Here is a 17,845-nt window from a genome sequence, read left to right as displayed (position 1 = left end):
CTTTTTGCCCAGTGTGGTCAGGGCTAAACAAAGCCATATAATAACCATGCTCAAATGATGAGTTGTACATTAGCCTCAGTGAAAAACAAATCATTCACTGCCCTCCCCTGAGGCGAGAACTGACTACGTGACAACATAATATTCTCATTACAGGAATACTGAACATACTAAAAATGTAAGGCTCAATCTCACTGCACAGCTCACTTGTTAATAACATGCTTTTACAGAAAAGGCAAAATTATTTACATTGTGCATTGGCAACCTTCTGCTAAGAATTCAAATCATTCCAAAGAAATACAATATTCTATTGCCAAACACAATGTAATCTGGAATTTTAAAAAAGCAACCCCTATAAAAAAACCTGCAAAGAAGTTTATAAACGGAGTAGGGAAAGGGAAATGGGAATTGTGTGTGAATGTTCATATGGTTTTCCCATATGGCTCTCTTTAAAGAAAGGTACATTGTCTCCCAACTGGGTGTTTCAGAAAGCTAATCTAAGGTGTATTCTAGAGTTCACCAATTCTGACTTTGAAGAAGCCTGAACTTCTATTCGGTATTAGTCCCTATAAATCTTCTACAACTACAGCTTCTATTAACTGAACTGGAGGACTAGCAAGCAGCAGAGATCAGGATGCATCATAGTGCTTTGATAACTAAATTCCTCATCAACCAGCCTGTCAGTAAGTGAAGTGACACTAGAATTTGTTACCATTCTTCACAACACAGGTGTCACAGCAGTATACTTCCCTCCTATCACTGGAGGACAGTTTGTACACATCTCACTAGACTTTATCGTGTAACAGACAGAAAGGAATCAAGAAAATGCATCAAAGTCATCAGGTTATTCATTTCTCCAGGTATCTCCTTCTCCATAACACCACCAGTTTGCAGTGAGTTATGAAGATCCAAATGCTGCAACCATTAAAACAAAGCGTTTATCTGCCTTGCTGCCCTTGCCATGAACCTTCGCTTTAACAGATCTAATCCTGAAGCGCAAACCGTTCTATAAGAGTTCACGGTCAGGTGTCAAAAGTGCTGGGGGGTGGAGAAGGAAGCACAACAATGGAAAAGCAAACACCCTCCCCTCTCTACAAGACAGTCAAACCCACGTTTCCGTCATGCACTAAGCAACAGGAATGCTAGCAATCCTTGTATTTCTCTTCCTATTTCTAGAAGCTATGCAGACAGAGGGCTCAAACTTATCAGCAAGCTTAACAAGTTACCATCCATGAGGTGAGATGCAGCAGCTGTCTGTGTACACCTGCTTAGTCTGTTTCAAAGTAAGGTAAAACATAATAGCTTAAACCTCTTTGGATTAAGAAACATTTAGTCACAGTGATTCAGATACAGCCTCTAGCCCAAATCTGTTTTATTTACCTTTACTAAGAGCCCAAGATCAACTATCAAAAGAGAGCTAGGGAGGTCTGACACAGAAGCATACTGCCAGTCAAGTAAGGTTTCTATCGCTGGCACTGCTAACAGATCTTTGGGCAAGTCAGGGGGCTGGAGAACCTCCCCTGTGAAGACAGGCTGAGAGTGCCGAGGTGGTTCAGACTGGAGAAGAGAAGACTCCAGGGAGACTTTAGCAGTCTTTCAGTACCTAAAAGGGGGTCTAAAGAAAGCTGGGGAGGGACTCTATTAGGGAGCTCTATTAGGGAGTGTAGTGACAGGATGAGAGGTAACTGTTTTAAACTGAAAGAGAGTAGATTTACATTAGATATTAGGAAAAAATTCTTTTCTGTGATGGTGGTGAGACAGTGGCACAGGTTGCCCAGAGAAGCTGTGGATGCCCCATCCCTAGAAGCATTCAAGGCCAGGTTGGATGGGGCTTGGAGCAGCCTGGTCTAGTGGAAGTTGCCCCTGCCCATGGCAGGGGCGTTGGAACTAGAGGATTTCTAAGGTCCCTTCCAATCCAAACGATTCTATGATAAGTCACCTCACTCACTGTGTTTCAGGCTGACATCAGTGAAGTAGGAAAAATATTGTCAAGCAATCTTAAAGCACTCCACTACATTCAGATAAGCAAAGCACTCAAGTATCAACGATTATGCATTCCCAGGGCAAAGAGGAAATCAGGGCGGAAATGTGACTTGATATGCAAGCTCACTAATCTCAATCTTTTTCCCAGATGACAGCCCCCTTCTACCTTGCAAAATGGTTCCCTATAAAACAGGCTTCTCTTAGATCCCCATGCTGGTATCAATACCAGCCCCACTTCTAATACAGAAGCTGCAGCATAAGCAAAAACATCAGGTAACACTCATGCATGCAGTACATACCATAATAAGGCTCAAAGAGCTCACTGGAAGCAGAGTAGAAGTCCTCTAGTTTAAAATCATTTGGTCCTTTCAAGGTCATGCCAAAGCCTTTCGCATGCCACTTCCGCCTCCACAAGACGTACTCAGAGAAGCCCCCGGGACCAGCACAGACATCAGCAAAGTAGAGCAGCTCTGCACCTTGCTCCTTTATTAAAGGCCTCTGCAAAAGGAAACTGAGGAAGTTCTACTGACCCAGTAACAGCTCCCATCAGTCAAGCAAGATACACCATAAACTGCACTACTCAGTCATGAAAGTCTCTTTCAAGCACCTGTTTTCCCAGCTAGTATCCTAAAGATTCTCCTTTCTCCCCACCTTCTCCATTCTCTGAGAAAGCACCGCTGCTTGAAAGTTAAAGAGAGGCCCTCACCCCATGGAAGTCCTTAGGGTTTGTAAACATGTAGTCAAATACATGGTCCATATTTGCCATCTTCATTGCAGCCCTGTGAACACGTAAATAGGTATCTATTAAGTTTCAGCCTTGGCTTCCAAGGCTGAAAGTGGACATAAATGGGAACAGGGCTACACTACCAGAAGTTCTGCAAACCTGTTCAGGAAGAAAACTCCACGGATCATCTCATAGGGGTTAGACCTTGTTCGGGCTCGACGCATTTCTTCTCCATCCAGCTCATCAAATACACTCTGCACAAACAGAAACAAAATTAAGCTGGACCTGGCACAGACTTGAGGGATAGGTAGGCACGAGTATTTCCTCTCCTCATGCTTCTTTCTCCTTAGACAGCAAACTCTGTGCAGGGTTTAGTTCACCAATACAGAGTGGTTTTCCATCACAATGATATTCACCCTTCTTCTAAGCCACTCCACTTCTGAAGCAAACTTAGTGACACTAAAGAACTCTGTACCAATCACTCCAGAGCCTGAAAATATGGTTAGCCACTGCAAAAGCAGTCCCAGCCTAAGGTATTTCTCTCACGCGTATGCATATGCTCGCTCTCCACTGCAATTTACAACGGCATGATAAAATCTAAGAGGGAAGACCCAAGAAACAAAAAGGAGCTCATTTACTTAGCTTATACAAGTCTTCAGCTTTTCAGCTGGACTGAGAAAGGGAGACTGTTTTCATTTATCTCTTTGAAGGCTGAGGTGTAAAACAGGTTGCTGAACAGACAGTAACAACCAGGAGCTAGGTCATACCAGTGGCAGGAAACGAAAGAGGATGTTCTGAGCTCTTGCCAATCACTTAAGCAAACTACCCAATCCTCTTCAATTATTTATTTCACTTGCTTTCCCAAAACTTCAGTTCCTCTCTAATGAAGGGGACTCACCTTGCACTGCAGGACATTACGTAAGAGCTCTTCATTACAGAACTCTGTCTCATCTTCAATCACCATCTTCCTCTGGAACAGGACAAGAACACAGTTAACAATTAGCAAACATGGTATCAGTCATTTCAGAATGCAATGTGTACCAGTAATGGATGAATGCTGCCAACCACATAAGAGGCTGTACTAGCAAAAGTGTAGCGGCAGGCTGAGGAATTATTCTCCCACTAGGTATCTTGAGACGACACATGGAATACTGCATCCAGTTTAGCACTCCCCAGTACAACACAGACATACTGAAGCTAGCCCAGCAGGACAACCACCAAGATGACATGGGTGCAGAAGCACCTGGTGTACGAGAAGAGACTGAGAGAACAGTTTGTTCAGAGTGGAGAAAGGGAGATCCTGTTGTTGTCCACAAGTACCTAATGGCATGACATAGTGAAGAGTGAGCTAAACTCTTAGATATGGGCAGTGAAAGGACAAGAAACAATGGACACAAGCTGCAAAACAAGAAATGCCAATTAGCCATACAGAAATTTTCCTTTGTCCTCTGGGTTATCAAACATTAAAACAGATGCCGGAGCAGGTTATGACATTTCATCTTTGGAGTTACTCAAAACTCAACCAAACAAGGCCTTGAGCAACCTGATCTAACTGGACCTGCTTTAAGGAGGAAGCTGCACTAGTAATCTCCAGAGGTTCCCTCCAGTCCAGGTTATTCCTCAACTCTTTGACAAGACAATTGTTTCAGGCTGAGCAGTCCTGCATGGTCTTAGGCTGGTAAGTACTGAGCTGTAAAAAAATTACCTTTCCCACAGTCATCCACTCCTTCAGCTCCTGGGCATCAGGGATTTCTGTGGTACACTCAAGGCACCAGTCCACCTCCTCATAGGCACTGGGCTGTAAACACAAGACATGGGAAGAGCCAAAGATGGTTTTGCTAGCAAAATCTAACAACTAATTGCTCCCCAGAAGTCTGCCTCCCAATCCTAGCATAAGGGGTTACGCCATGACTTTAGGACCAACCACAGAGGTTTTTTTCTCCTAGTCTAAAACATGTCTCACTTGTTTGGATTCAAAATTTAAAAAAAAAAACAAACAACAAAACCAAACCAAACCACCATGAAACAAAAATTTAAAAAAAACATACTCCACCACAAAAAAAAACATACCACTTTCCTCTCATTAGAGTCTCATAATCAAGACAATGCAAAAACCTATTACTCTCAAGGTACATTTCAGAGACACTGCAAGAGACAGTTGCCAAAAAAAACCCCACACTTCCTGATGGTGCTTTACACATTCTTCTCCCAGTTCTTTCTGAAAGGCTCCCTCATTCCACAACTTAATTCAGGCTTCGAACAATTTTTATAATCTTAGGAAAGAATTGGTTTAGCAGTTAAGATCAAAGTGATGCTACTCCTCCACAAAGAGAGGCTGCCAACATCTACTAACCTTCTTATATTTATCATAGCAGTATAAACCTATCAATCATACAGAACACTTAACTGCTGTGAGCTGTAGAAACACACTGGAGAATAAGATCTAAACCAATGAGCCTACACAACAGGTCTCAAATTCCTGACTCTCAGTGAATAACCTCTGATGTTATTTTCAACTGCTGAAAGCAATTCAAAGAATGGAGAGCAAAGTACTAAAACATGCACCAGATATCACTTGACAAGCACTGGTGCCCTTGACTAACAATGGCTGGGACCTTCTGGCTTACTCTCCAGCTGCCAGATCCCTAGGATTCAGTGTTGTGGTTTGGGTTTTTTTTGTTTTAAATACAAATATACACCAGCTGTTTCACACCAAATATCATCCAAACTGGGCTTTACTTTCCTGACAACACCTTCACCAGCCAAGCTGGCTTTAAAGTTGCCAGGGGAGGGGAACCTCAATCCATTCCACTCCTACCAGTTTAATGCCAGTGCCAACAATAGATGCCCAGAGCCTGAAGCGGGATCGCAGGTCAGCAGGAGAGCACCTGAAGGGCAGCACAAAGGAATTCCGGCCACTCCAGCCAGTAAGTCAGACTCAAAGGGGAGGGCCATGGCCCAACTTAATTGCCCCTATGCAAACACACGTACCATGGGAAATAAACAAGAGGGGTTAGACACATAAGCACACCTGCAGGGCTATGATCTTACTGGCATCACGGAGATGTGGTGGGACGGCTCCTGTGACTGGAATGGTGGGATGGAAGGACAAGGTTCTTTAGGAAGAAGAGGCAGCGTGCCACCCTCTACGTCAATGACCTGCTGGAGTGGCTGGATGGATGAGGAGCCAACCAAGAGCTTATGGGTCAGGACTAAAGGGAGGGCAGGGACAGGTGACATTACAGCAGGGGTCTGCTACAGGCAGACTGAGCAGATGAGGCCCTCTATAGACAGACAGCAGCAGCCTGACATTCAAGCCCTTGTCCTCATGGGGGACTTCAGCTACCCCAACACCTGTTGGAGGGACAATATAGCAGGGCCTAAGCAACCCAGGAGGTTCCTGAAATGCGTTGATGATAACTTCCTTCTCCCAGTGAGAGAGGAGCCAACGAGGAGAGGTGCTATGCTCAACTTTGTTCTCATCAACAAGGAGGGAATAGTGGGGAATGTGAAACTCAAGGGCAGCCTTGGCTGCAGTGACGCTGGAATAGTGGAGTTCAAGATCATTAGGGCAGCGAGGAGGGCACACAACAAGCTCACTGCCCTGGGCTTCAGGAGAGCAGACTTTGACCTCTTGAGGGATCTGCTTGGTAGAGTACCATGGGATAAAGTCCTGGAGAGAAGAGGGGCCCAAGAAAACTGGTTAACATCCAAGGATCACCTCTTCCAGGCTCAGGAGTGACACATCCCCACAAAGAAGCAGTCAGGCAGAAATGCCAGAAAGCCTGCATGGATGAACAAGGAGCTCCTGGACAAACTCAAACACAAAGAAGCCTACAGAGGGTGGAAGCAAGGACAGGTACCCTGGGAGGAATACAGAGAAACTGTCCGAGGAGCCAGGGATCAGGTTAGGAAAGCTAAAGCCCTGACAGAATTAAATATGGCCAGGGATGTCAAGGGCAACAACGAAAGTTTCTATAGGTATTTCAGTGATAAAAGGAAGATGAGGAAAAATGTGAGCCCTCTCCAGAAGGAAACAGGAGACCAGGTTACCCAGGATACCGAGAAGGCTGAGGTACTCAACAACTTCTTTGCCTCAGTCTTCACCAGCAAGTGCTCCAGCCACACCGCTTGTCACAGAAGTCAGGGACTGGGAGAATGAAGAACCACCCACTACAAGAGAAGATCAGGTTCAAGACCATCTAAGGAACCTGAAGTGCAAAACTCCATGGGACCTGATGAGATGCATATGCAGGTCCTGAGGGACCTGGTGGATGAAGTGGCTAAGCCACTGTCCATCATATTTGAGAAGTCGTAGCAGTCTGATGAAGTTCCCAAGGACTGGAAAAGGGGAAACATAACCTCCATTTTTAACAAGCGAAATAAGGAAGACCCAGGGAACTACAGAAAGGTTACCCTCACCTCTTTGCCCAGTAAGGTCACGGAGCAGATCCTCCTGGCAATTATGCTCAGGCGCATGGAAAATAAGGTGGTGATTGGTTACAGCAGCCAGAACAGCTTCAGTAAGGGCAAATCATGCCTGACAAATTTGGTGGCCTTCTACGACAGGGTTACAGCATTGGTGGATGAGGGAAGAGCCACTAGTGTCATCTACCTGGACTTATGCAAAGCATCTGACACTGTCCCGCACGACACACTTGCCTCTATACTGGACAGACAGGGATTTGATGGAGGGACTACTCAGGGGTTAAGGAATTGGCTGGACAGTCACACTCAAGAGCTGTAGTAAATGGCTCAACATCCAACTGGAGATCAGTGACAAGTGGCATTTCTCAGGGGTCAATACTGAGCCCAGCGCCATTTAACGTCTTTGTCAGCAACACAGACACTGGAATTGAGTGTGCCCTCAGCAAGTTTGCTGACAACACCAAGCTGTGTGGTGCAGTCAACGCAGTGGAGGGATGTCATCCACAGGGACCTCGACAGGCTTGAGAGATGGGCCCATGAGAGCCCTGTGAAGTTCAGCAAGGCCATGTGGGTCAGGGCAATCCCAAGCACAAATACAGGCTGGGCAGAGAATGGATTGAGAGCAGCCCGAGAAGGACTTGCAGGTGCTGGTTGATGCAGCCCAGAAAGCCAACTGTATCATGGGCTTTGTCAAAAGAAGCACAACCAGCAGGTCAAGGGAGGTGATTCTCCCCCTCTACTCTGCTCTCATGAGGACCCAGCATGGAGTACAGTGTTAAGCTCTAGGGCCCCCAACATAAGGACACGCCTTTGTCAGAACAAGGGCCACGAAGATGATCAGAGGGCTGGAAAACCTCCCCTCTTAAGAAAGGCTGAGAGAGTTGGGATTGTTCAGCCTGGAGAAGAGAAGGATCCAGTGAGACCTTACTGCAGCCTTCCAGTACCTAAAGGAGGTCTACAAGAGAGCTGGAGAGGGCCTTTTTTTTTTTTTTTACAAGGATAGTGACAGGACAAGGGGTAATGGCTTTACACTGAAAGAGGGTAGACTTACATTAGGTATAAGGAAGAAATTCTTCACTATGAGGGTGCTGAGGCACTGGAACAGGTTGCCCAGAGAAGCTGTGGATGCCCCATCCCTGGAAGCACTCAGGGCCAGGTTGGATGGGGCTTGGAGCAACCTGGTCTAGTGGAAGTTGTCCCTACCCATGGCAGGGGGGCTGGAACTAGATCATCTTTAAGGTCCCTTCCAACGCAAACCCATCTACGATTTCTATTTCCTAATGTTCTTCCCTGTTGAAGAGCTTGAGAAGACACAGGAATAGAACATCTGAGCATTTTATCTGGGACTATTAAAACACATCAAGATTTAAAAAAAAAAATCACCTATACTTGTGTGAAAAATTATATACAAAATTAAAAGGGTAAATCCAAAAGAGCTTGATAACAATTTTCAATCACATTCACTACTGCAAACTCAAAAGCAAATCCTACAGACCACAGCAACAATCCATCTGACGCCAATTTTGTGCCAGAACATTAATATTGTGACAGAAAACAAGTTTTGCCATGCTGTTCTGGGACAAAATAAGGCCTGGGTCTACCCAGCAGAGCCACTTAATAGTTGCCAATTGTATCAGACAACACTAAACATCATTCCCAGAGAGCAAATCCTGAACACAGCAAACGGGACTCAAAACAGGAAATACTTACCTCTGGCTCGTCCTGCCAATCAATATTGAGCTCCCCATCAAATCCTTTGAGTGTCAGACCAAAGCCTCTCCTTCCCTTCTGATTAGAGGCCTCAACAATATCCTTCCTGCCTTGGCCATATTTTCCCAGACCTTCTCCTTCACGGAAGCCCATCTTGGCCTATAAAGAAAGCAAGGGGAGTACAGTGAGGCAAGTAGACTTGAGTTTATGTACTACTACTGAATTCAAAGACTAGCAGGGAAAACAGCACATCACCCTGAAGTGACTTGAAGGCATTGAGCATTTTTCATCTCAGTTGTGGCTTTCAGGACTTAACAGTGTGTTCACTTCACTGAGGCAGGACACACAAAAACCCACTAGATCTGAAGAATGATGTTTGAGACGACAGCAAATTACAAAAGGTTCAGTAACGTGGGGACAGCCTGCTCAGAGGGAGAAGTAGTGAGGAGCCTGGAGCCATTCATCACAGTGTTCAGTAAGCATGGAAAGTTCATAAAACAAAAGATGCTGGCACAGGAAAAATTTCATGTTGTGATGATTTTCTTTGTTGTGAACATGCACCCACATACATTTCAAGCATCAGTTAAAACCTCACCTAAAACTCAGAGGAAGAATGCAAGACATATGGCTCCTGAAACACATTCCCACCTCTTAAGTTAAAAGAAATACGCCCATTAACTGCTAGTTTTCAGGCTTTTCTCTTCTTAAATTTTGGCAACAAGAGAACAACAACAGAAAGCATGAATGCAGTCAATTTCACTCCCTCCAGTATGCATCTACAAGATAATAAGTAAATAAAAGACTTAAGGATTAAGTTTCACTTTGAATGAATGTTATCCATATACACCTTCCTGTGAGAATCAACAAAAACATCGTTTACTACCAATCTGTATGAGAAACAACAGAAGAACATCTGACAGGTTTTACACAAAGGTACACAGTGTTTTCCCATTGCCTCTGCAACCTGGCTCTGAATTAGACCTTGAAATACATACACCAAACGTGACACACACCGAGCCTGTTAAACACCAGTTTTCTGAGGACAGAATTTTGAACATCTAGGAATCAAGGACTATTTTTCATTTACTTACCTAATGGTACCAAATCGTTCACCCTGACTTGATATCACATCAATCTTTATATTCAAATTTATGAGGCCTTACCAACAAAGCCTCCCAAATTCAGTAGTACTGTTCCTGTACTGTGTTGATTGAAAACACGTTTGCTAATTGTCTCAGGATAGAAGTCTCCAAGTGAAGGACAGTTGCCAAAAACGTACATGGACAGACGCTGAATGATCAGCAACAGGATTTAACTACAGATGGGCACAAACAAAAACTCTCAGCCTCTGGATCCCATTCAGTTTTGAATTCAGCCAGAAAGCTCTTTTTTCACGTAAAGGTACAATCCTGCTGGCCAGCAGCGTTCCACCTCCTGGAAAGGTAATATGTCCCTGTTCCCACTCCTAGTAACAGCTAGCACTTCCCAGCTTCTTGCCAAAGACTGGACTTCTAACTTGGCAAAGGCAGCTACAAGTTGGCCTACCACCATGGAAAGATTGCTGACCCCTGCTCCTGATATTACAGCACCAGCACAGGACAAAAGGAGACCCAAATTCAGTCCCCTGCTGAGTTCCAAACTTCCTGTCATATTTCAATTAATACACAACTATACAATCTCATCTTCTCTGCTACCCTTGGAAATAACATTTTTGTTTCTCTGTGAGCAAGAACAGAAATTCTTTCAGTATTATGAGATACTCGCAATACCACAGTAATGAAGTTTGCATCAGGAAGTAAGTGTAACAGCACACACCAAAAAAAGACTCCTTTTCTCTATGGCCTACTGTTGCCTTTAAACTCAGGGACAAGTTGCCAAATCTGGGACTACCGTGAGACGAGACAGTCAACCATTTCCTTAGAAGTTCCTAAAAGTACTTTCTTCCCCACACTAATCCAGTGTAATCAAGGTGCTGGCAAACACAACCAAAGTTTAGTTTTCACAGCCACTATCATTCACAACTCCCTGTCTTTCCAAGAAATTTCCAGCCCTACATAAAGGAGAGCGGCACTACATGAAAGAAAAAATACCTTAATAATTAATGTAATAATTCTACAAGGGTATGCCAGCCAGCCTCCAAGACCAACCGAATTAATGTCAATCACAGAATTTCCTTTCTTACAAGGCATTTGTCAACTCAAGCATTGCAAAATGACACATGCTTTTTAAAGCTCAGCAACCTGTCTGGCCCAGAGATCCTTTCCTTCACATTCACCTCCCTGCTCCTACGCCCTGAACATGAATTAACTTTCTTTTTTAACAGATCCCCTTCAGCCACGCTCTCTCAGCCTCCCCCAGTTACTCAGTAGCTGGCAAAGAAGCAGGGAACCCTGCTACAAGGAGGATCAGAATCAAATTATTTTAAAACAGACTGTCTTTTCACTTTGCTTTCATCAGGTCTTAATAGTTTGGTCCAAAACTATTTTGACCTACCATGAGCTTTTGGGAGACACTGTTATACATTGAGTAGCGAGATGAAGTACCCTCCACAAGAGAGTCTTGCTTGAACTCATTGCTGAAGACTGGTCTTTTTTCATCGCTCTCACTGTCAGACCCACTGCTGCTACTGGAAGACTCTGAAAACAAAAGAGAAAGGAAGAAAATAGAGTATGAAAATAAAAAGAAAATGGAAGACAGACAACTCTGTAATCTCATGAAGAACTATATAGTGTGACTCATTAAATCCTCTCCACACACACAGAGAGGACACTTCAGCATCCAAAATATGCAACAGGAAGCAAGCAGGTGTAATAAAATACCCCGTGGAACCAATACCTGGTCATCTGCTCCTTTGCCTCAGGGACACACACAACCTCTCTGAGTCAATGGATTCCAGGCCCCCCAAAGGGCCGAGCAAACCCCATCACTGCAGCAGAGCAGGCCACAACATGGCCACAACAGCACACTGTGGTGTCTCTGAGCTTTGCAGTGATCCTGAGTTGCTGAGAAAGCCCACAGAGATTCTCTTCTGAGAATAATGACAATTACTGACACCCTGATGAAACACAGGATTTTCCTCAGTTTCCTACCTAACTACAGGTGTAAACGCATCCCTAACTTAAGATTAATTTTTTTTAATTAAAAAAAAATACATCAAGTACACAGGCATCAACCACATGGCCAACACCGCAGAAAGAAGAGAGCATTCAATCCCTTAGTCCCCACATTAAACTTAGTTTGGCTCCACTACCCACTTCAGTAGTGAGGATCCACAAAATCACTACAGCAAACGAGACAGTTTTTCACCTGTGGAGTTTACTGATGCATACAAACCCAAGTGAAAAATAACATCAGAAGACACCAATATAGTTTAAAAATGCCCTGATAGAGACAAAGGCTGGAGGAAGAAGTCAATGCTCCAATCAAGGTCAGAAGTACCACCATACACAGCAGGCACTCAAAACAAACTTCCGTCACCTGAAAGTCACCCGAAACTGATGCAGCAGAGCATTCATTGGCACCAAACAATGAAGCTCTGCCTGTGCCCTGTTCCACCCTGGGATCTACTTAGGAGGAACAGCCTGTATGAGCTGTATAGTCCTTGCTGCTGCTCTACAGTTGTGAGATGCCCAAACCCATTTGCTCTGGGCTGGATGTAACTGGGATCTGGGGAGGAATCATGGTAGTCATATCATTTGTCTCATGGCCTGCTCCATACCAGGTGGGTAGCAAGGGAGGCCCTACAACCCACTGAGTCCTTCCACTTCTCCTGTGGTACTATTACTACAAGGATGAAGCAATGGCACAAATTTCCTACTGAAATCTGCCTAGCACCACATCAGTCACACCAAAGTTAACACCGTGGGGCAGGCCATACAGACTACTGGAGCAATAACCCACAGCAAGCACAGCCACAGTCTTCACTGAACCTCTGCCTCTTGAGCCTCCCTTGTTCACCAAGTGCTAGAAATCACCCTGTGCTACTTCAGACAACTAGGAGAAGTAAAACCTCATACGCTGCCCTGAGATAATGTGAAGAATTGTTGTTAGCAGAGAGTTAATCTTTTTCTGTTTATCACTTAAAAAGGAATTATTCACTCCATAGAAAAAGACATTATAACTACCTCTAAAGAAGGACTGAACTTCTCTTATATTTTTGTGATTTAAGAAAAAAACAATTATTTCTCTCCCAACTCACAGATCTCTGTATTTTCCTGTTACAGAAAACTAAGCATCAATGAAGTAACAGGAAACAATTGCAGAATTAGTAAAGAAAGGCCATTACAAGAAAGTAAAAATGAGAGACACCACAGTGAAATACAAGTTAAAACCCTTTTAATGTGTGCTCAATCCTTGCTGCTGAACTATCAGCTTTTAAAATTTAGGACTGTGTCTTCACATAACTACTATGCTAGAGTTTTACAGTACCAATCTTCGAGGGTCCCAGCTCGAGACAATGAAAGCTATGATTTAACTTGTGTTTGCAGTATTATATACCCACCTTGATTTACAAACATCTGTCACACAAGCTACATTTCTCTTTGCTTTACAAAGTTCTTAGACACGAACAGGTTCACAAAGGATTTTGCCTTGGGGTCAATTACTGCTTTCTGCTTCTCCAATACACAGCTTCAACTAACTTTGCTACCCGCTTTTGAGCTGTGTCTTATTTTCCAGAGGCTCGTGATGTGCCTCAAACACAATACCCACTACATAAATCTCAAGATAAGTCCCTTCACAACAATTCTTGCTTTTAACATTTGCTAGGCTGTGCTCAGCTGAGATCAGATCTCAAATCACTTCCCTCCCCCAACCTTCTTTCTTTCATCAGAAACCACAACTGGTGTAACCAACTACCGAACAATGAACCCTATGCAAAATGCTGTCCTTGAACTGTATCGATTTGTTTCTTACACATTAAGGCTCACAGCCTATTTTGATCCATATATGAACTCAATAATCAAAACGGGGGGGAGAATATTCAATTTTTAAGCTCAGCTTTGAGTGCACACAACATTCCCTACCCCAGCTCTCCCACCCGGCACCTCTAACCTCCTCATTCGCCTCCAACCTTGCCAGAGAGGTATACACACCATATCCCATTACTACAACTACTCCCAAACTGACCCAACTCATCTTCACAAGATGAAGGCTTCTTTATGTGTTCAGGTGCTTTCTCACTAACACTTCATGACCACAGGAAATCCCAAAACTCAGAAGTAGTAGGCATGACCATGAGGCAACCTGAAGTACCATTCTCGTAGAGTTTAAAGCACCCCACAACAGCGATACCAATTGTGTAGGGCACTTGTCTCATCTTTGGTATACACAAAGCTCCAGGTCAGAAAGCATACTCTGACTTGAGGAAAAAGAAGGCAATTTATTCAGATAACTCTGAAATAGTTTTTCTTTCTGAAACCAAACACCTGTGAGCCCTCACAACTCCCCTGTCCCCCTAAAAATCACACCGAGCCCACAAAAGAGATGGTGTTACAATGCAGGAGTCCCAGTCAACTGTCCTTTGTATTCACATCGATTTCTCCCATCTGCAAAAGTTACAGAATTTTTTAATTCTTATTTTTCAAACTATGAGGAAGCAAGACGTTTCAGTAGTGAGTTGTGGGTGTTGTGCCATAAAGAAAGTTTCCAAAACAGAAGTAACTACTGAGACTGAAAAGATGAATGCTTCTCATAAATTAAAAGAATCTTTACTGCTTCGGACCATGCACTTGTCATCTACCTCAAGTTCTATTTTCTATGTCTGAATTCACACAATTCCCAGACCAAACTGTTCACACGAGATTATAAAAGAGCTTAAAAAAAATTCACACCAATTCAAGTTTGTGAACAGAAATAACATAGTTTTTCTCCTAAAGAGAGAGTATACTCTTTAGGTTCAGGTTATCGATTAGGAATTGAATGCACATCTAAAAAATCCTAGTTATTCTTTAGATTCCCTGCAGCAGCATACATCTTATCTCCAACCTTACCTTGAGTAGTATGATTACTAAACTGAGTTTCATCATCTGAAGTAGAACTGAGGGTTAATCCCAAGTCTTCTATCCTCTTCTTCTGCTTCTTTTGGGGGCTGCTAAATTCAGGTTCTGTCCTTCTCTTCATTTTTGCTGAAAGAAGATGATCGTATTAACATTAAGCAAATTAACTTTCTCCTGTATGCCGATGAGTAAAGCACAGCAGCATAGCTTGTTTTATGGACTATTCAGTATTATGCTTCTCAACTTAAGTTTGCTGCAAGTAGAAATATTGGCTTCTTTTGCACCCACCCTTTTTAATAGCTAGTCTAACTAAACAAACACCAAGTCTGCGCAGAAGCTTCCCTATTACTGATGAACTGAATTTCAGATCATTTCTACAACCTATTTACCATTAAATGCTAGTAATGAAGACAAGCCAGACACCAGCACTTAGCTTAAATATGAGTTGATTACTACTCCTGAATCAAATATTTTATCAAACCACACCGAACAAATGAGGAAGTAAGACCAATCTAATGGAGAACACGCAAGGTGGAACCAATTTCTCACAGGAGACTCAGAACACGTCTGACCTCACCTCTGCAAATGTTAATAAAAGAGCTTTCCTACATTACTTCTGTAGCAGTACTTTATTAAATATGTGTGCTCAAGTTGGGGGTGGGGCTGTTGTTTTTTATTAGGAACCACTGGCAAGATAGCAAGCTTCTGGACGTGCCGATAAACCCTGTGCAAACCCAGAGAATGGACTAACACTTTAGACTGAGTGAACAGAAGCCAGCTGGGAAGGCTTGCAGAGGGCAAGGACCAAGTAGCAGGAAAACAGGTGAAAATTAAAAGGCACTGATGCCTAGAGCACTATCTAATTCTACCATCTATTGATAAAAAGCAATAAAAACCTATTGGTGTTTATTAGTCTATACAGAAGCCCCCGGTGACCAATTTGAACCCTGTTATCAAACTTACTTCCACAAATACATATATGTTTGCCCACATATACAGGGCAGCTTATGACCAATTACTTTATTCATCCCCATGACCCTGGCTGCAGGATCACCCCACAACTTCACTACACGATGGCTGAGATCTTTTGCCTTCTAGCAGACGTTCGTTTCCAGCCAACTCATACTCATCTGCTCTTGTGTCGATGTAGGGTTTGGGTTTTCTCCCTGGCTAACGTCTAACGGTGTGAGAGCAATTCCCCGTTCTCCCCGAGATACTCTTTTATTCGGGTAACACGCTCCTCCTTCACCGCTGCCTCCCCTCGAGGTCCGTCCCCCCCCCAGCCCGGGTCCCCGCTGCATTTCCAGCCGGGGCCTGGCCGCGCCCGCCCTGCCCGCGCCTCACGGCCCCCCTCAGCCAGCCGCGCCCGCCCGCCCCCGGCACCGGAGGCCCCGCCGGCCCCGCCCGCCCCCGGCACCGGAGGCCCCGCCGGCGGGCCGAGAGCCCGGGGCGCCCGACGAGGGCCGGCGGGCAGCGAGCCCGCGGGAGCGACGCACAGCGGCGCGCCAGGCCCGCGGCCGCCACTCACGGCAGCGGATGAGGCGGAGCGGCGGCAGGCGGGCGGCGAGGGCCGGCTCCGTCTCCCGGCGGCGCGGAGGGGACGCGGGCCCGTTCCTGCGCCGCCACCAGCGGTTTCGTTTCCCCGCTCGGAGGCGCCGCCGTCGCCGCCCCCGCCCCGCCCCCTCCCGCGGGTCCTCCCCGGGCCGCCGGCGCGCTGCAGTGACGCCACGCGCCGCAGTGACGCGCCGGCCGCGCCCGCCGCGAGGGCCCCGGCACCGCCGGCAGCTCCGGGCCGGGAGCGGGGCCGGCCCGCAGGGTCCCCGCGGCGGCGGCGGCGGGCCCGGCGCTCCGGGCAGGCGGCAGCCGCCCGCCCCAGGCCTTCCCGGGGAGCTGAGGCGCGGCGCATGGGCAGGGGGAGGCCACGTCCCACGCTGCGTAGCTCTTGTAAACGTCCGCGAGGTGTGTTAACGCGCAGGTAGTTCAGCCGCTGCCTTACAAGCGGCGCTCTCTATGGAAACCGGCTTTTTTAATGCTTCGGGAGGAGCCGTACCCGCCCGTGGCGCTGGGCCGTCCAGCTTGCTGCCCCGAGAAACGGGCTGCTCGCAGGAAAGGTGCCCCCCCCGCCTCTCTCTTCCTCCAGCAGAGCCAGAGCAGCTTTCGTAAGGCCAGCGAGGATGAAAGCTTTACACACATATAATACGTACCTATAGCGTTTCAAATCCTCATGACAAATGATCTAATTGAGCTGTCTTGTACTTCACACTAAGCTCAAAACCCCGGGACATACAGCTCAGCAGGCGCAAATGCTTAATCTTAAAATGCAAAACGAGGACGGTAGCACCAAGGGACAGGAGTATACTATTTCAGAAGCATAGTTTATGGTTATCTACTTGTTGTAAGGTATGTGCCTATGTGACCTTATAGGAAAACAGACTAGCAGCAGGGACAGAGCACAAGCAGGGAGCAAACATTCACTAGCCCAAGCATCTCTTTGGGGAAAAAAAAGGCAACACAACACTTACATTGGGGGTAGGGGTGAGCATCACTGGATTACTAAATTGCCTGTTACATGTTTGTTGCTAAAACTTACAAAGCACTAACATGGTAAATTACATGTGCAAGAGAAAAGCAATCGTCAGACTGATCTTGGTATCCATAAGTATGCAAGAGTTAAAACTGCACACTGTCCCTGTGATGGTCCTGTTCTGCAATCCGTTGGCACTCCTTCCCGATTATTGCTGCTGATGTTGATAAACAATACATTGCTCTGAAAGCAGTTATCACATTACACGTGTGTAATACACATATGTAACATGTAGCATGTACGTACTACAGCTGTCTTCCAACAGAAAGCATCAAGTCTTGAACCTGCACCAAGCCTGCTGCGCATCAACTGCAACTAGCTCACAGTTGTAACCTAAATCCTGGATAGTCTCAAATCACAGAAGTGATGCATTCCCAAGACAGGCAACAGTTCAGGGCATGACATCTAAGGGGACATTCAGAT

At 45.3% G+C, this 17,845-nt stretch overlaps 1 protein-coding gene across 2 annotated transcripts in view; it reads right to left on the bottom strand.

Annotated features, from left to right (window-relative positions):
• Positions 1-16,524, bottom strand: part of CMTR1 (cap methyltransferase 1) — a 31,776-nt gene extending 15,252 nt beyond the window's left edge. Inside the window, exons 1-9 of one of the 2 annotated variants that reach the window (XM_055725546.1) lie at positions 16,367-16,524; positions 14,833-14,967; positions 11,336-11,478; positions 8,843-9,001; positions 4,410-4,502; positions 3,603-3,674; positions 2,864-2,958; positions 2,687-2,759; positions 2,280-2,478 (exon numbers count right to left, since the gene is read on the bottom strand). In XM_055725546.1, coding sequence (XP_055581521.1) covers positions 2,280-2,478; positions 2,687-2,759; positions 2,864-2,958; positions 3,603-3,674; positions 4,410-4,502; positions 8,843-9,001; positions 11,336-11,478; positions 14,833-14,962 — 964 coding nt within the window. In that variant the 5' untranslated portion in view covers positions 14,963-14,967; positions 16,367-16,524. Of the gene's footprint in view, positions 1-2,279; positions 2,479-2,686; positions 2,760-2,863; positions 2,959-3,602; positions 3,675-4,409; positions 4,503-8,842; positions 9,002-11,335; positions 11,479-14,832; positions 14,968-15,415; positions 15,852-16,366 lie in introns of those variants that run through there. The other variant, XM_055725547.1, reaches the window with a different exon arrangement.
• Between the last annotated feature and the right edge of the window lie 1,321 nt (positions 16,525-17,845).

Source organism: Falco cherrug, chromosome 13, assembly GCF_023634085.1.
Source record: "Falco cherrug isolate bFalChe1 chromosome 13, bFalChe1.pri, whole genome shotgun sequence".
NCBI classification, from domain to species: Eukaryota; Metazoa; Chordata; class Aves; order Falconiformes; family Falconidae; genus Falco; species Falco cherrug.
The sequence above is the reverse complement of the archived record's forward strand: the minus strand, read 5'-3'. Positions and strand labels throughout refer to the sequence as shown.